Source organism: Falco rusticolus, chromosome 18, assembly GCF_015220075.1.
Source record: "Falco rusticolus isolate bFalRus1 chromosome 18, bFalRus1.pri, whole genome shotgun sequence".
Lineage (NCBI taxonomy): Eukaryota > Metazoa > Chordata > Aves > Falconiformes > Falconidae > Falco > Falco rusticolus.
In genome coordinates this window covers 2,592,758-2,611,810 of record NC_051204.1, presented here as the reverse complement: position 1 = coordinate 2,611,810, position 19,053 = coordinate 2,592,758, and the positions used below count along the sequence as shown (strand labels likewise).

The following is a 19,053-nucleotide window of genomic DNA, read 5'->3' as shown; positions in this document are numbered from 1 at the left end:
CGGAGCCGCCTCAGCTGCCTCTGCCGGCGGCGCCCGGCGGGCCCGGGCCGTGGCGGCGTGAGGGGAGCGCGGAGCTGCCGCCGGCCCCGCCGCCATGGAGGCTGCGGGCCTCACGCTGAAGCTGCTGCTGATCGGGGACAGCGCTGTGGGGAAGTCCAGGTGGGGGCGGGGCGCTGGGCTCGGCTCGGTTCGGCTGGGCTGGGCTCGGCTCGGTTCGGTTCGGCTGGGCTGGGCTGGGCTCGGCTCGGTTCGGTTCGGCTGGGTTCGGTTCGTTTCGGCTGGGCTCGGCTCGGCTCGGTTCGGTTCGGCTGGGCTGGGCTCGGCTCAGCTCGGGGTTTCTTTCCCCGCAGCCTCCTGCTGAGCTTCACAGACGGCGCGTTTGAGCCGTGCCTGAAGCCCACCGTCGGTGAGCCCGCAGCCCCCCCGGCCCCCAGCGGGGGCCTCCCTGGTTCTCTCTGGGTCCTGTTGGCAGCCGGGGAGGGGGATCGGGGGCCGGGACCCGGGAGGGGGATCGGGGGCCGGGGACCGATGAGGGGGGACGGGGGGCCTGGGAGGGGGACCAGGGACCGTGGGCCGGGGAGGAGGATCAGGGGCCGGGGAGGGGGATTGGGGATCGGGGATCGGGGACCAGGGAGGGGGACCTGGGCCGGGGACCAGGGACTGGGGCCGGAGCGGCCAGGACTGGTCTCTTCCTGCTGACCACCTTCCCTCCTCCTCACCTCTCAGGTGTTGATTTTAGAGCGAAGAAGATGGTGGTGGACGGCCACGTGGTGCAGCTGGCGATATGGGTAGGTTCTGCTCCGACAGATGGGGACAAGTCTGGTTCTCGACAGGTGTGAAACCTCCCAAGAGCTTGGTTCTGTGCCTGGCTGTCCCCTTCCCCCGCTGTCCCCTTCCCTTGCTGTCCCCCACCTCTCAGAGCCCTCCCTCCACCTCTGCTGAGCTCGTGGTGCTGGGCTGGAGCCTCCCTTCAATTCTAGCAGAGATTGTGTCTGCTCTTCCCTGCGCCTACACAAGCTGGGGTCTCCAGGCCCTCTGGGGCACGTTGGGCTTGCTGAGCTGTGGCCCCAGTGGCCCAGAGGTGCTGACAGGACAGGCAGCACTGGGGCACAGCTGGCTGGGGAGCAGTGATGCTCTGCTCGTGCTCCGGGGCGATGCTCTGCTCTGCTCGTGCTCCGGGGCGATGCTCTGCTCTGCTCGTGCTCCGGGGTGATGCTCAGGCTCTGGGAGATGCTCTGCTCTGCTCCGGGGTGATGCTCTGCCTGACAGCTCTGGGTCTGTGCCGCACCAGAAACACTCCAGCTGATTGGTTTTGGTTAAAAGCATCAAAAAATGATGCTTGGTGCAGAACAATTTAAAGGTTGGTTCAGATTTACTGGGAGACTTGACCGTTTCTCCTGAACTTTCTGATCATGTGTTTCCAGCACTTGCAAACTGGGAAATTGGATAGCAGCTGTGTGATCAGGATTATTTATAATATTAAAGCACAACATGTATTCTCCTAAATGGAAGGAAAGAACCCTACAAGGGAGAGACTTTCATTGCGTGGTCACAGGTATTTGAGAAAGAACACGTCATTACTAATTAATTGGGACTGTTTGAAAGGGAGCACAAATGTACCTCGGGCTGATAATAAAAAAGTAATATAAATGCCAAACCTCAAATTATTTTCTTGTTTTCGTTCACACTTTTGGAGCAAGAAGACCATCACACTCGCTCTAGCCAGTGACGTGTTGCCTGTGTTCTGAACGCACCGGACACGAAGCAGAAGCTTTGCTGAGAGTAACCACGATTTCTTTGCCCTAATAATCGCGCAGGGGTGTGTCTCCTGGCCTCGCTTTTGATTTCCCAGCAAGAGCTTGCACAAGTTGCGTAGCTGGAAAAGGCACTTTTGCAGCAGTCTGTAACAGCGTTAAGGAGAAACTGCTAATTATTCAACGATGGTGAATAAAAACTAATGTGCGTGCTGTGCATCAAGGTAAAAAAAGAGGCTTTGGCTTTAGTGTGTGTGTGGGCATAGATGCCCAAGAGTGCCGTCTCCTTAGTAACAATGAACTGAATTAAGTAAATATATTGCCAATTTTTGTTTCTTTTTTTAACAAAGAAGAAATAAATCACACTATAGCTGTTAGTGTGTCTATTCCAATCTGCACATCAACTGAAATGATTTTTTGGGGGTAAAAATCCTATTGGTGTAATCCTTTTGCCTCCTTATTGTTTGTTTTGAGGGTTTTTGAATTTCATGATGCACTTAGGAGCTATTGTGAAGATTCATGAGAGGAAGTGTGACATGCTGCAGCAATAATTGAACGAGACTACTGATTTTAAAATTTCTTACCTGCTTAGAGTTTTAGTAATCTTGTAGTAGTTCTTTCTAACTGGATTCTCCTTTCCCTCCGTAGAGGGGCAAAGGGAGGTTTTTTGGAACCACTGTGTCTCCTTTCCTGCAGTGTCTCTCACTGGAAAACAAGTTATTCCTCACCTCGTTCAGCTCAGCTGATTGTTAATTAGTTAAGTCTAGCTGCTTGGCTTGCAGCAGGAGCCTTTTTTTGTTTCTCTTGAGTCCCACTGACTTTCTTGTTGTCTTGCTGATGTTACAGTTGTCTGTGCTTATTGCTTTAACCTTCAGTGAAGTCCTCTCCATGCTTTTCTACCCCTCCTTACCTGTTTTCTGTTGCTGCTATTTTTTGACTGCTTCCCCTCATTCTGTTGGCTTATGGTTTCACATGTCCTTATCGGTCAGGAAAATTTTAACTTTATCTTGTGTAGTTCAAAATACATTTTTTGTTCTAAATATATTTGATGTTATGTGTGTGTTTTGGTTGGTTGTTTGGTTTTTTTTTCCCCTCTGTAGGACACGGCAGGACAGGAGCGCTTTAGAACACTGACTCCCAGTTATTACCGAGGAGCTCAAGGGGTTGTTTTAGGTAGGAGGTGTATGAAAGGAAAACATGATAACAAAAAGAGTGGTCTTTATTACTACCGAAATGTGCCTGCCTTCATGAAGGGAGGTTGTCTGAGGGAATCAGAGGAATGGTTACAGTTTTTACAACAGTACTGCATCATTACTTCAAACACTGAGTAGGTAAAACCACAAGCAGGAACTAATGCTTCTTCAAAATACTTTAAATGAAAGATACGAGTATGTTGCCCTGCAAGCTGTTGAGTGGATGAATTATTAGCTTTGTAGTTACTATTTTGAGTTTTTGGTATTAAGGCAAATTAGGGTTTGTGTTGTCTTCCCCCCCACCCCCAATGTTTTTACTCTTTTTTTTTTTTTTTTTTTCCCCTCCCAGGAACTATTGATGTGGATACTGTAAGACACTCGGTTTGTAGCACAAGTAGTCAATGGCTCGTCACTTTCCCTGTGACACCACCAATTAGAAAAAGAAGGGATTCTTAGGGTTTGTGAAGGTTGAGCACCTTCCTGAACAAAATCATTTTTCTGGCTGTGATGCAGCTTTTTAAACCTTAGTGATGAAGTGAATGGAGTTAGGAAGTTATCAGTGACCAAAATTCACTTTATTAAATGAGGTGACAAAATAGGTATTTTAAAATATTGTGTGGCCTACATTGGAACTTGTAGTAGGTGTTAAGATTTGAACTGGTAAGCGTGATTTCCAGTTGCAGAGGCACTCGTGTTCTGTAATCCTGGGTGACTTTGGGTGAGCACAGCCAACGTGTTCAGCGCTGGGACGAGGATATGCATCAACATGCACCTTTCTGTAATTCCCTAATAATGCCTTCTTTGGGGGGCAGTAGTTAGCTAGTAGGGTCTAAGTTCTGCTGTAACAAAGTAAACCTTGTTTAAGAGTCCACAGCCCTTAAGCCTCTTTTCCTCTGTTACCAGTGTACGATGTTACAAGGAAAGACACTTTCACAGGACTCGAGGGCTGGCTGAATGAGCTGGAAATGTATGCCACGAAAAGCAACGCTGTCAAGATGTTAGTTGGCAATAAAACTGATAAGGTCAGTTTAGAAATGCATCCTCTTAGGCTCTTCCACAGATGATTCAGTCTTGACAGAGCATAAATGTGAGCTAAGTGCCGAAAGTAACGCATCTCTTGTGTGAGGAGGTGATTTGCTCTGGAAGTAACCTAGGTTGGGCAGACTCCACTTACTACCTCACTTTAGAAGCAGATCTTGTTCAAGATTTGAATGGAAACTCCCCTAGAGAGCCACAATTGAGAGAAATCCTCTTACGATAGTGAGAGATTCTGACTAAAACGGTTCTACCGCGAAGTTAACTGCCGTGCAACTTCTGCTTGCTTTTTGGCCGGAGTGTGTTTTGGATGGGTGGTGGGGAAGGAGAGGTCAGCTCTTCGGATGGCTGTAGAGTTTGCATCTCTGGGGGGGTGAGGTGCACTGCTTGATGTATGATTCTGGGGTGTTTTGACAGATCTTGGATGCCTGTTGCATAGTGAGATGTTCCGCTTTTGCTTTACTAGAAGAGGTTTCCAGCGTGGCTATCCTGAACTAGGTTCTCTCTGCCCCCTTCCAAATCCGTGATCTGACCACTGAAACCTCCTTTCTGGCATGGATCTTGCTCCTAGTTGTTTCAGAAGATAGCAACGTGTTCATTTCCTACCAATTTGATGTTGCTCCCCTTCAGTTTGACCCCGTAACAGCCTGCCTAGCAGTAATCTAAAGTGGGAAAATCCACTTGCTTGTTACTACACGGTTTTATAGACTTGCTTTTCAGCAAAACTTCACTTTTGCAGTGACACTTTTCCAGGGGCTTCGTAAGAGTGGCAAGTGTGGCTTATTGGAGTCGTGTTCTTTGTTCGTCTCTACAGCCTGATCGTGAAGTGGAGAGAAGAGAAGGCCTCCAGTTCGCTAGGAAACGCTCGTTGCTTTTTATAGGTATGTTACTCCATGCCAAAAACTTGTGTATTCATATGTTTATTTTGGTATCACTAAGCGTGAATGGAGTGTACAAATGTATTTCAGGTTGATAAGTTGATTTACTATTTAGGACCTAATTAAGGGGTTTTTTTGCTGCATTAGTTCCTATGCGTGGATGTAGGTTTTAACTTTTTTCAGAGGTGGTCTGCACCGACTGCAATTGGAAGTGCTTTTGTCTGAAAGAGATTTACTTCCTATACAGTGTAGGCAGAAGTTTTATATTCCCTTGAAACTAGCAGGATTTTTTAATTCAGAGCCCAGAAGATTGGAATTTTTCTTTCTCATCACTGATGTCAGCAAGGACCTTGCGTAATCCCTCTTTGGTTTCTGTTGCAGCTACATAAAAGACAATATTCTTAGACCAACAATAAAATGTTCAATGCAGAGATATAAAGATGGGGAACAAATTGTTTGGTTTGGTTTTTTTTAAAGTAGCTTTTAAGTGAAGCTCCTTGAAAAGATTTTCAGAAGGAACTGGAACAAACATGTAGGGGAAAACATGTAATTCCCTCTGCATTCTTTGTTCCCCACCTTAGTTAAGGAATAATTATCCTGTAGATTTATTATCACAACTTGAGAAGAATTTCTGTTTCTCCATTATGGAGAGAATGGGGAGCTGTGGAATTTTTTTAGGTGGAAAAATGAGGTGCTTCAGACTGGGATACATGTCTTTGTCATATTCAACTTACGTGTGTGTTCAGGGAGCATGGAGAGGAGGTTCACTGGCTGAAAAAATTTTATCTTCTCTCTGGTCCCAAAAGAACTTCTTACAAAGTGGAATACTCCTTGCAAGTAAGATAAAATACCTTTTTCCCCCCCATCCTCGTCCACCAGAGACTAGTGCCAAGACACAGGACGGAGTGCAACATGCCTTTGAGGAGCTAGTCATAAAGATCCTGCAGACACCAGGTCTTTGGGATAAGAGAGCAGAGAAGCGAGGAGTCCGGCTGATGGAAGCTTCGGCGCAGCAGGATAAAAGCTCCTGTGGTGCATACTGTCCGCTTGCTTAAATCCACAGGTGGCTGTTCTGTCTGAATGGAGTGCGTGCTTTTTTTAAAGAAAAAAAAAAAGGGGAGGTCCAAACACCAGTCTGTGCCTTGTTTGACCCACCGCCAGCCGTGTCGATCCAAACCCCTAACTGTTTAGCAAAATGTAATTTTGGTTCATTAACAAAATACAATTTCTCTGCTCGTGCACAGCTGCTATCTCCCGATGTTTTTCTGGTAACCGCCAGATTATGCAGTATTAAATCATAGTGCTTTCCTAAAGTATTGTGCTTTTGGTGTAAGGCGTTCAGCATGGACTTTTTCTGCAATTCCTGCCTTAGAATAAAATAAGGTATTACTCCATTTCGGAATATTACAGAAAATCTCTTCCCCAGAATGGCAGGGGAGTCTTTGGGGCGGCTAAACTGTAGAGAACAGTCAGGAGTCACCCTGAGCAGTCACATTGTTTCCCTATTTCAGATGGTTTTAAGCTGTCAAAATTGCTGCGGGTTGCCAAATAATAGGTGGAGATGCCACTTCAATTTTTAGATATTCCGCAGAAAAGCCCCCGCTGTGTCTGCAGGACACCGTGGGTTACCCTCGCTGCTCTCCAGTACTTTGTACCAAAGATCAGTGGGGAAATGGGAATCGTTTGGGGCTGCTTTACGTCGTGGGTCCTCTTTACAGTTCCCAGGGCTCTCTGCAAACCCATGCTCCTGCCTTCAGTCAGCAACTGCAGGGCGAAAACTAAGTTTAACATAGAATATGCTGGTGTTTCCAATAACAGTCTGTCTGTTGCCAATCCCATGATGAAGTTCTGTCGGATAAATGGCTTTTTTTTTTTTTTTTTTTATTATCTCCACCTCTCCCTCGTTACACGCGCTGCCTTTTCTTGAAAACAAACCGAGTCGTGGAAGGTGTTAGCCATCTGATCCGATCGCAGTGGCAGTGCCTCTAGAAGATCGCCTGCGATGCTGCGAAAGTGTCCAGTTTGGGGACAATATTAAAAGCATTTAAAATGTAAACAAGTGGTAAATTCAAAGACACTTTCATACAGGACACTGTCAAGTCGGAACAGAAAAATTGCCCTTTTTTTTAAGATGATCCTTTGTTTTTTGATGGCTTTTTGATGAGTGATTGCTCTCCAGTTAATTTATGTTCATGGGAGTGCCATTCCTGAGTACCAGCAGTGATATATCACGAGTGCTACCACAACACAAGCTGAGGACAAGGTGTATCAACTTCAACCTCACTCCGCAGCTAAAGTGGTCCCCTGTGAAGTTGCTCTTTGTGGAGCCGTTTTCCAAAAGCGTGCCTGTATCATTGTTGCTAAAGTGAGTAGAAATAGCTGTTACAGGTTTCTGCATCACCTTGAAGCAGATGGAAGCGGCTGCATAGTTGGAAGATCGCTCCTGTGTGTTTCCCTCTGCTGAAATAAGTCTGGGGGAGATGTCAGATCTCACAGGAGGTTTTTCATGTCTTTAGCAGTGGAAACATCTGCTTACAGGCAGCCGAAGGACTGCTGCTTATGCTTTCCCCTTGGTTTCAGTCTGGATGATGTCCCTCTGGAATATTTATTCCTATCAGCTTATGTGAGAGAGTAGAAGAGGAGTAGTTTCTGTCGGGGTGCCCGACAGCAGCAGGATAGGCACACGGTAAACAGATCACAGGTGGCGTGGTTTGTTTGAACTACTGTCCATCGGAAAAACGCGAACCTGTCAACTTGGGATTGTCTGGAATCCCCAAGTACAACTGTGAATGGAGGCTGGACCCAAGAAAAGACTTGGAAGCCAAGTTCAGAGGATGGGAGGCTGTGACAACTGTAACAAAGCCCTAAAACCAGGTGGGAAGGCCAGGAAGGAGACATCACAGGATGGATGGCTTGTGATCATCAGGTCATGCAGTGGTCCTGGTGCATTCTCCGCTGTCTGTGGTTTGTTTGGGTTTTTTTATGGCGACGGGCATGACTTTTGTACAAGGACCCTGTCACCAAGGTAGTAGCTTCATCCCAACACTTCCTGGGAAGGGACTGGAGAGGTGGCCATTCTGTTGCTGTTCTGTTGAATGTGGACAAAACTGCTTTGCCGATCTGTGCTGCCTTTACAAGGTCTTTAAGACTGGCCTATTTTTTTATACATAACTAAACAGCTGGCAGCCTTTTAGAAAGTAACACCATCTTCCTTTGCGTCACGCTTCAGTTTGCTGCACGTGCAATCCTACTGCATGAATGCTTCCTCTGTTGTAGTTGAGGAAAAAAAAAACAGAATCAAAATCCACCTTGATTAATTTGCAAATTTTTGTAGTTGTTGTTCATCGTTCATCAAAAAGCCATCAACAACAATTTTCGAATGAAGCGGGCTAAATGAATCAGTCTTTCGTTCAGTTTTGGATATAGTCAGGTCTGAAAGGAGCAATGTAAATACACACTCATTCTTACTAGAAACTACAAGAAATGTGTCTACAGTTCCAGATTTGCAAAATGAAATGTAAAATTGTAAAAATGTTTAGGTTTGAGTGAACTCTTCCTCTTATGGAATGCTTATATGCAGTGAAAAAGGTATCTGGTTGCCTAACTTTGCCTTTCTAACCTGAAATATCAAGGAAAATAAACTGTATGACAAATTTGACTGGCGGCGTCACTGGAAATTATCATAGATACTGGTGCTGCGTCATCAGAAGCTGGTCTGTGACATGGTGAAAGTCCCGTGAACATGCACAAATAGCTCTGGCAGGGATGGGCACTGGGCAGTATTTAGCCTATGCTGTCACAGCTGCAAGTTGTGAGCAAAGAGCTGTTGAAGATTGAGAAAATTTTAGAAAAATCGAGGTGGTGGTGACTATTTACTTCGCAAGAACAAGTTAGAACTTGGTCCCTGTTTCCAAAACTATCGCACCCCCACGCTTAAGTCAAGAATTTGGGGTTGGGTTATTTTTAACACCAAGATGGTATCTTTATTTAAACTATAAACTGAAGACAAGAGGAATGGGAGCTGCTGTCGGCGTGAAGCAGGTTTAAAGGTTCTGTTGGGAAATTCTAGTCCTTATTGCTGTTGGGTTTAAACTGCAGCGAGTTCATAGCTCAGTAAACGGACTTGTTGAATTACTGTATTTTGAAATTAATTTGACTTCCCACGAAGCTTGAGCTAGAATAGATGAAGGAAGGTTTTGAGCCAGGTTTGTGCTTTTGGAAAGAGAAAAACCCTTGAACAACATTGCAGTTCAGTTACTGTGAGTCAAGGTGCACAATATGCCTGGTGTGGTGTATAAATGGGAAAAAAATGACCGAGCAGCAGTTCGGTGGGTCTGACACAAAAAGCAAAAGCTCTTTCAGGGTTTGCTGGGGGATACTGGCAGAAGAAAAGCTGGGCAAAGGGATTTGAGGCTGAATAATTTCACACGACTTGTTTTCACTTCAGGCTTCCTGCTAGTCATTGGAATATTCCAAAATAATAGACAGCAACCTTGTTTTAAGTGAATTCTGACCCTTAGATAGTATCTTACCTAGTTTTCTTTAGATTTGTATCCCCTAAACGCATTTATGTCTTGCAGACTATAAAAACCTGCGCTATAGATCTACGGTGAGATCAGTCTGCCCACTTGATATTGTCATAAAAAAACTTTGTTTTAAATGCTGTTACTTAGGTTTTAAAACATTACACTCAGGTTTTCCATAGGATGAAGGTACATCTGTCACAACATTCCCGTGGCACTATGTCTGTCTCTTAAGCCAAGTTACTTTTGGTGGCTGTGCTGGGACAAGACTGCAGGGCGTTAGTGGCAGAGCTGCTGGCCCACTATGCGGAGGAGTCCTCGTGCACCCACCGAGATCACCATTCCGGCAGCAAATCTGTCCTGCCAAGCCCGATACCTGGCTGTGGAAATGGGAACCTTCATGTCTACATGGAGGACAGTACCTGAAAGGTGCCGGGGTACACATCTCTGGAGAAGATAAATCCAGGTGACTGTCCTACACCATTTTTTTGGGCTAGAGTTAATGTAGATTCAGTGACACTGGTATAAAAGAAATGTATTTTTAATAGGCAGTGGTGTTAGTTTTGCTAAACGCAGCGGGACAAGAATAACATCATACTGTTCAGATGCAAGGAACCAGACTGGTACACCAGAGGGTCTTGTTAAAGGGCACAGCACAGCGGAACAATCAGACCTCAGCACAAGCAATGGAAAACAGGAACTAGTTTCAGCTAACATGCACCTGTACAACAGTCAATTTTTTTTCCCCAAATAATAACAAAGCTTCCAGAACCATCCCTCTGCATTTTCTTCTTAACCCCCATCTAAATATCCTGTATATATTTCAGGAGACTTGAACATACAAAGTCCTCTAACAGTTAAGATTTCTTCTTCAGGACTCAATGTAGCCAATTAAGATGTTCTGGAAGCCTCTGCCCAACTTGGAACAAAGGTAGTGATAAATGCTGGAAGGATGATGACTTGGACCTGTAGCTCAGCCTACTTCAGCCTCCTCCTTTCGGTGCTCTTTTTGGAGCTGCTACGTTGGTGTCAAGGTGGTGTCCCATCAGGTGGCATTTGCAAAGATGTCTAGTAGAAAAAAAGCTTCTTAAAAGTCCTATTTTAAGTTTATGCATTTATTTTCATAGAGATTAAAAAATTTCTCTGGCTTACGAGCCAGCTCGTCATGCAGGTGTGTCCACAGGTTGTTTAACATTTGTCCTATGTCAGGAGGAAGAGACTGGGAAAGTGGGCACAAGCTCTGGCTGAGCAGACTTAATACCTGCAACCAGACAACTTGGAGGCATTGGAAAACGTGGGACGGAACGTAAAAGAAACCCAACCCATCTCTCAAGCACTAAAATATCTACCACATACAACTGGCCTAGTTTTAGTGCCTAATTGGAAAGGATTTGCAACGCATGATCCTGAGCAAAGGGAAACACGTTTTGCTGGCCTGACAGCCAGTTGAGCTTTTGAGTCACTGAGATGGTAGAAGCACCCTCCCCAGGCCATCCCTCCCACCTAGCTGAAGTAGCTTCTTCTGTGAGCATACTGGTTCCTGAAAAGTACCGTAAGATGCCTTAACTAGCCACAGAATTCGTGGTCAAAAGATGAAAATTCCAGCTGGTTAGTGTTCCAGTACTACTTAAACGTTTTGGAAGCCTGGGCACCCTCTGTGAACCTTTACTGTACAAAATGCACTATTTACAGCCTAAAAGTCACCCCAGCGTTTTACTGATCTCTTTAGTCTGAGTATTCACTTTTAAATGACAACTGCTATCCAAGATTTTGATTCAGGAAGGCAGTGCCAGCTTCTGACTTTGTTTAGTTTTTCTCACACAGTCTTTATGTATGACCTTCTAGATAGACCAGCAGCTTTGACGTGACTTTGACTTACTTCCCTTTTCTAATCCATATATTTACAAGACATTTTTACACAATCTTTCCCTTAAACAGCTTATAACAAGCTACGACCTAACCCAGCTGACTGGCACCCAAAAGGAATCGTTGTTTAGTTTCTCTAACACAGTTTTCAGCTGATTACACGCACTCTGGAGATCTTCTTTCACCAGTACAGTGTCAATTAAATGGCCATACTGCTCTTCAATGAATGCTGCTGAATTAATAATTTCCTGCTGTTCTTCATCCTGCTGATCAACACGAGAAGACGGTATGAAATTTACAGCGTGTCTTTTTAATTACTAGCATTTTAAAGCGTATGAGCACAGTAAGTCATTACTTTGAAAGGAAATTAAACAAGAGTTGCTACTGTTAGAAAAGGGTATGTAAGACATTACAACCGAGATCAAGGAGCGGTATGCTACTGCTGGAATTTGGTAGGCTGTTTCAAAAATGCAAGAGGTGATACAAGGAGGGGGGAAAAAACAGGTTGCAGGAGGGACATAAGATGGTGACACTGCATTTTATGAAGTTAAGAGTCGCTGTCTAACTTAACACCTGAAAATCATCCTCCTCAGCATTTGCAAAAGAATGCTGGACCCACTGCCTTCAAGTTCAATAATTTTAAGGGCTTATGTGAAAACTTAAGAAATGAATTAAGTTCTGTTACGTCTAAATTGAAGTTCAGGTTACCTAAAATAATGACCTTGTGCACTCTCAGTATTTCTGCCACACTTACATGTGACCCATCTGCAGCTGGTCTAGGTTTGGTCCTTGTGAGACATCCACATGCTGCATTTAGTGGGTACATGGTTAACAGCCTGGGTGGGTGTCACTCTGAAGGTATCAGGAGTAGGTGGCCACCCTTACCATTTGATGGGGCTGCTCATCAAAACGTGAAATGATTTATTAGTTTTATCCAAGTTCCGTAGCAGCTTCCCTTGCTGCAGCCTTGAATGACGTGTGCTGATCCCCACGGAAGGCACGCACTTTGCTTCGTGTTACTTACACATTCAAGTTTTCAGGGAGTCAAAAATCTCATTAGAAGTCCCAGCTGAAAGGCTACATACGCACAGGACCCGCTCAGTGCCCTGCTCTTGACTTTCACTGTGATGGAAGAGAAGCTCTTCCACATCACAGAAATGCTAGCCCAAATACTCCTATCATGTCTAAAACCACGAGATTATAAAGTTAGAATACTTACAAGGGGGGCTGAGATTTCTTCTGTGGGAGATTTTAGGACGTGTTTTTTCTTTTCTGGAATGAGAGGCTTCACAAAGATAACGTAAGGCTTAAACTCGGGAGTCCTCAAGTGCTTTACTGCCTGTGAACAGATGGGGTTTTGTAACACTTTTTTTTTTTGTTAGATGTCAATGATCTACTCATTAGATATCAATGATCTGCTCAAGCTGGATTCAGCAGTTTCAGTAGTACACGCTGTGGTGTGAAGTCCTGTGTGCTGTACCGCTGACCACAGGAACCTTTTGCTCTTCAGAAGAAATACTAATGTCAGTGTCCTGGCTAGCTTAGAAAGGTACCTGGGCTCTCTGGGGCATGGCCTGACCGCACGCCTGCTCACCACGCGTTGTGGTAATAGAACAAGGACATGGCAAAAGCTACTAAGTATATTAAAAAAACCCCAACAAATACATAAAATTGACTTGACAGGCAATTTATGGTTTGCTTCACTGGCGAAAACACTGGAAATTTCAAACCTGGAATTCATCTGAGGTAGTATCACAAGTTTTTTCCTAGTCTAGTTGCAAAATCCGAATCAAAATTTCGAAGGCCAACTCCCAGGATGGAAGGATTAAGAGCAGGTATACTGGCACTGGTAACACTAACAACGCTTCAAGAGGCAGTAGGAAGGAATAAGAATGAAAAACCCATCCACACTCTAAGTATTCTCTCTAGAATTTGAGCAGGCTAGGACAGTGATGCACATTTCTTACAGCAAGGGGGAAAAAAATCCCACAAAAAAAGATAATCTAGGCTGTATCAACTGGACTTGTAGGAACGGGAAAGGTTGCACGAGCCCTGTTCTGCTTAGGTGACCCTCCGGCCACCTGTTAGAAACGCAAGTTCTGAGAGCATCATCGTTCTTTGCAGGGCAAGTAGCCACCAGTGGTGAACCACATCAGGTACTTAGGCTGGCAGCCTAGGAAGAAATACTTGCTGGCTTTAAAATAAGCTGCAGAACTTACTTCAGGTACCACATCCACCAAACAAACCTTCTTTTTGGCCATCACAGACCGGATTGCCTCAAGACTTGTACCATACAGATTCTCTTTGTATTCTCCGTGTTCCACAAATCTGAAAAATCAATACGTTTTTAAATACCATCCACAAAGAATACCGAATTAGAACATTTGATAGCTGTTTCCTGAAGTCACAGTAACCAAATAAGGGGGAAAAAGAGGAGTTTCTTTTTTCTGATTATTATTGTTTTTCCCCTTCTGGTTGCTTAGTAGCAAGTCTTCTTCACATTTCACTAATTGCTAATCAGCACTACTGACAAGTAGGGGAATAAGCTGCATTAATGCAGCAGACTGATGTTCAAGCCTAATGGAAGAAAGAGGATGTTTTTCACAAGAACTAGAACAGAACTGGCAAGGAAATGGATTCCAATTCTCCCATCTTCTGGGAGACTAGCCAAAAAATATCCTTCTAGGAAACACGCTCCATCTTAGAGAAAGTCATTTACACGCACAGATTCAGTCTACAACACACTTTAAAGTGGACTTATCAATAAAACTTGTTACCCATCACAGTAAATGGAGATTAAGTAGGGCCAGCTATGCATCTGTTACTTTTACTAGATTAAATTCTGAGCAATCACACTACTTACGAGATGCAGGCTTAAATTCTAAGATCCTCCTCCTAGTCCTGCGTTGTTTCTAAATTGCTGCTTACTAAATTCATGCTAACAGTCCAGACTGAATGAAGAGCTTTTTACTTGGAAAGCTGAACCTTTCTAACACAACTAGCCCAACTTTACACCTGATCGTGTTATTCGTATGATGCAAGAGATAACTAGCAAAATTTTTTAAATACAGTCAATTATGCCAATATTTTAAAATTAACTCACTTGTTTTGCTGCACATCTGTCTCAAATGATTGCTTAGAGACAAAATTGTATTCTACTCCCTCTTTCTCGTGACTTTTCTTTGACCTGGTTGTATCTGCAAGACACAGGAGACGGATCAGCCTTTGCAAACAACTAGATTTTTTCTGTTTAGTCCCAGTCAGATTTTCATGAGTTCAAACAAGGTAGTTAGACACTGGCATGTTCAAATCAACAGAAAATATAAATCAAACATTATAGTTTTCTTTTAAACTCAATCTCAAAAATTCAAAGACCAAAAGTGAGGTTGTTTTGCTCTCAAGCTTGCTATAACTAACACAAAAATTAGGAGGCATAGTTCTTACACCTGGTAGAAGCAGTAGAGTATAATCCTATGGAAAACAGTCTCTCTTAACTGTTTGGAATATTGGACTCTCGCTTCCTCTGAAGCTCAGAAAATAAAAATATGAAATACGAAGGCCTGTTATGTTGCCTCAGAATTTGAATATCCCTCGCTGTTTTCCCATGCTACTTGTGAAACTTGCGTAATTACATGTGTCCCTTTCATGTCATAATTTTTTTTAATAACTGTTATTACTTTAGGAGATGCTTTGGTGATCATTCTACAAATCTAATCCTGGTCATAAAACTGATGTCTGCTATTTTTGTGTGTGTTTAAATTCAAATAAAAATTACCCATACGAGTTCTACTGCTAACTAATTGCATGTCTGCCTGGCAGACGTTTATGGAAAGTCTTAAACAACATATAAACAGTGCCCTCAATGTCCATTTTCTACCTGCCTATCAAGTAGAAGTGACTTGTTGGGAATACAAGTATCGATGGATTTTTTTGTGTGTGTAAGATTTTGTTATTTTTCTTTTAGAAAATAATCCAGCAAAAATCAATCAGTGTAACTACTCACAAAACCATGCAGCAGAATCACTTATTTCTCTATCACTGTGACTGGCTTGTTTGAACAGCTGAGATTTACAGGATTTTAAATTCTTGGTTAGTATAAATTCTGACTTGGTTTATTGCTGTCTTTTTTTTTTTTTTTTTTTTTTAACTTTATCTAGTATGATATTCTGAAGGAAAAACCATCCTGTTTTAAACACATATAATGTTTTGGCTGAATCTTAAGATGCTAGTTTTTGACACTAGTTCTTTTTGCAATTTATCATCTTTTTCTTTCTGTATTCAGTTTCTCATTTTTTTAATAGACATAAGTAAATGCGATCTGTTCACTTGGGAAAACACAATTCAAAAAAATCAGTTGCCACCATTCCAAAGTGGATTATCTGCCAAATTTTTTAGTGATCTATTCAGCTGTTCAGGGCAAACACAGCATATTACAATGAGAAAAATAATTTTGAGTACTTCTGAAATATGCTTATAATTCATAGTCAAAACACAAACTACCACTCATTAATGCAGTTAGCACTATTAAAAAGCATTTATGGAATAAATTGGCAACACACCCAAGTCAGTATATTTTACTCACGTGGAACTGCAACACCGTACTCCTGTGGATTCTCTGACACAACCTTCTGCTTGAGCTCACTTAACTTGGCCCCCAAACAACCTAATAAAATAGAAAGGACTCACAGATTTCTGTGTGGAATGAAATACTGGCAGGAGCATAAACAATATCCATTTCACAAAAATAATATGATACATATTATTATTTTTATTTATTATACATATGAAGAAACCTGTACATGAGAAACCTCATGACCCGCCACATTCTTCTTTGAAGAATGTCATCATGAACAAACTGAACAGCTGCTGGACAAACATCTGTCAGGCACTAAGTCTGAAAATCTGTAATCTTAGCAGTCAGTTTTATGAGACAGATACCCTTGATTTCCAGGACGTCCTGGCAAATTGGCTGTTAAACACACACGCAATAAAAAATTGCATGCAGAATTCTGTCACGTAATTCTAACATCTACCTTTTAATTAATTGTTCTGACAGTGTAAGGATGCACATGTTTGAGTGAGAACCAATGGAAAGTGAATCAGAAAAATGAGAAATAGTCCTGCATTTTTATTTTTAGAAGGACTTGGTGAGTTTGGTTGTTTTGGGGTTGGGTGGGGTTTTTTTTGCTTTTGCTTTACTAGTGTGGTGGTTTGTTTTTTAAACGTCATTCAAAAGAAAAGACCAACCACCAGAACCACAAAACCAAAATCCAAACACTTCAAGAAAGCCTCTTGGACTGCAGGCGACAAGGGAAGAGGGAGATCCATGAAAATTTTTGAACCAATTGTGTATCTTACCAATCAAAACCACCAGCCTCTGCTGTTCACCAGGCTGCTGCTGGTATTTCATGACCTCTTCATACGTTAGGAGCTCTGCTGCATCTGCCTGCTCTGCTGGCTTTCCTTCATTCACATTGTTCTCCTTCTCTTTACGACTTAATCTAAAGCTCCTGCGTAAGCCAGCTGTAGAGGAAAACAAAAGATACTTTAAACCTTGTCTCCACATACCTAAATTTTCAAGCTTGTTCAACTAGAAGTTACTCTCTTTGAATATGAATTACTCTCACAGTTGTTTTTTTTAATGGAATCAGTGTTCATATGCTAATCTTATAGATGAAAAATTTGCGTATCAGGTAGAAAACCGAGCAACCAATCTATAATTAAAACCCTCTCATAGCATCTCATACCACCTTGAGTTGCCAAGTGTTGGCTATGCCAAAGTCCAATTATGCCTTTGCACAGAGATAATCAAGTTTTTGAACGTACGGGAAATTAATGTAAATAAGTTAGTTTTTCTTTTTTAATGTGGGGGTGTTTGGGGTTTGGTTTTGGTTTGAGGGGTTTTTTGTTTTCTTTTTTTTCCCAGGGGTGTGTTAGGGAAGATGAAAGGGATTTTGGTTTCTCACCTATGTACTGTCCGTTGAAATATCCTTCACAGTCACAGTCTTCTGTAAATTAAAAATCCAGGGTGGGGTGGGGAGGGCAGAGAGGAAAGGAGAGTGAGAAGGGAGGAGGAAGATACCTTAAACAGTGCCTGTGAAACAAGTCTGGGTCATTGGTGAGGGAAGAAGTTTTGTATCCTGCATCCTATGCACATGCTTTTCTAACATAAAATGATACAAAAAATTATTTGCCTTGGCTACTGGTTTATATTTTAAAAAATCCCTGATTATGACATTGCACAAGAAAATTTTACACCTTGGTATTTATGGTTCCCAGAATTTATGCTCTTCAACACTCATTACATTTGATGAATGTTGCTGCTAAAAGTATATAATATTCAGTCTTAAGTAAAAAAGAAGACTCTGCAAACAGAGCTGTTTAATGTGTGACTTTATAAATGGGTATGATATTGTAAGAATATTACCTCTTGTGACATTTCAATATCATTTGGGCTTGAAAAAAGGGAACTGGGGATCACTGAAAGATGAGCTCCGAACACCTTCATTTTGACCAAGTTAAAATTATCATTGCTTACGAGTTCTTTATTAAAAAGGTAAAGATGTCATGCTTTTGTCATATGCAAGTATGTAAAATAATACACAAAACGATGTCAAAAAAGGCCAACTGACACCTCCTCAAACTATGACCACCCCCAAGGCCCCTAAAAGTATATGACATAAACCCATGATATTTAGCTGCAAAATACTCCTCGCACTTCGATAGGGTACACCTGTCACGGCCAGCTGATGACAGAGTATCACTGAAGTTGATGTAATACTGATACTTGGAATGTTATATGTTATTCTCAAGAAGTATGTGTAAGGGGTGGTGGATAAAATCACACCATGCATAATTCAACAGAAAATACCTAATATTTGGAAAGGTGTGTGATGCAGCGACATAAAACTGCATGAGCCTGACACAGCTGCTCATAATGAAAATAACACAGAAAACAGTCCAAAGGAACAGTGAAGAAAAATCAATTTGGATTGATACAGGTGCTCTAAAATGTTAAAACTCCAGTATTTCTTTACTTTTTTAAAAATATCAGATATAAAGACTGCAGGTAAGTTGCATCTCTTTCAGCCCAACTCAGAAACCTACAGAACATGTAAATGCAAATCAGAAGACACAAATCTTTTCTCGTAAATTTGGAGGTCATCATTACCTAAGTCATCAATCCAAATTAAATTAGTTTAAATAGTAACCCAAAAAGAAACTGCTGTAGGAACAAGCTGTATCCACTATTCCCTTTGCTTGGGGGCTTATCAAGTATCTTAGAAAAAGCCGTGGTTGTTTATATTCAGACAGAAAGTGAGTTAGGAGAGTACCTACCTTTATCAGAAGATTGGTCATCTGTAGTTAGCATGAAAGGCAGAGTTGGTATGATATTAAAAGACTAGCAAATGACTGAGTAAAATTAGAGGGAATGGAAAGGAAGGTTCTTCTGGTCTGGTTTGCTTAACAGGCTTTTCTATCTTAAAAAAAAAATGCAGTGATGTACCCTTATCAACTGATTAAAGACTTCTTGCTAAAATTTAGTATTATAACCACATATCAGCTTAATTGCCTCGAGAACATCTGAGAAAAAGCCCAAGTAACAATCATCATTACACGCTTCCTAGCACTGAACGTAACTGAAACTGATTTGGAAAACTTTCATTTAAATCAGTAAAGCTATTTTATAATTTAGTTGAGCATCTTCCCTCCTCCTTATAGCATGAGGATACCTGCATCTCTTCACGAGATGTGCCATGCACCACAAGTCACAAGTTCACTTATATCCCTGAAAAGGGACAAT

The 19,053-nt window shown here is 42.4% G+C and overlaps 2 protein-coding genes across 13 annotated transcripts in view; one reads left to right on the top strand and one right to left on the bottom strand.

Annotated features, from left to right (window-relative positions):
• The first annotated feature begins 42 nt into the window (after window positions 1-42).
• Window positions 43-8,518, top strand: LOC119158773 (ras-related protein Rab-18-B-like). The gene is made up of 7 exons (XM_037411101.1): window positions 43-159; window positions 351-406; window positions 727-788; window positions 2,855-2,927; window positions 3,851-3,969; window positions 4,797-4,863; window positions 5,740-8,518. The coding sequence occupies exons 1-7, from the start codon at window positions 95-97 to the stop codon at window positions 5,913-5,915; spliced, it is 618 nt and encodes a 205-aa protein (XP_037266998.1). The 5' UTR covers window positions 43-94; the 3' UTR covers window positions 5,916-8,518.
• A 1,390-nt stretch (window positions 8,519-9,908) lies between these two features.
• Window positions 9,909-19,053, bottom strand: part of MPP3 (membrane palmitoylated protein 3) — a 28,670-nt gene continuing 19,525 nt past the window's right edge. For 8 of the 12 annotated variants that reach the window (XM_037411088.1, XM_037411100.1, XM_037411095.1 and 5 more), the window contains 8 exons: window positions 18,588-18,608; window positions 17,216-17,257; window positions 16,608-16,772; window positions 15,832-15,912; window positions 14,353-14,446; window positions 13,469-13,577; window positions 12,469-12,588; window positions 9,909-11,515 (listed from right to left, as the gene is read on the bottom strand). In XM_037411088.1, coding sequence (XP_037266985.1) covers window positions 11,333-11,515; window positions 12,469-12,588; window positions 13,469-13,577; window positions 14,353-14,446; window positions 15,832-15,912; window positions 16,608-16,772; window positions 17,216-17,257; window positions 18,588-18,608 — 815 coding nt within the window. In that variant the 3' untranslated portion in view covers window positions 9,909-11,332. The remainder of the gene's footprint in view (window positions 11,516-12,468; window positions 12,589-13,468; window positions 13,578-14,352; window positions 14,447-15,831; window positions 15,913-16,607; window positions 16,773-17,215; window positions 17,258-18,587; window positions 18,609-19,053) is intronic. The other 4 variants (XM_037411089.1, XM_037411096.1, XM_037411099.1 and 1 more) reach the window with 3 other exon arrangements.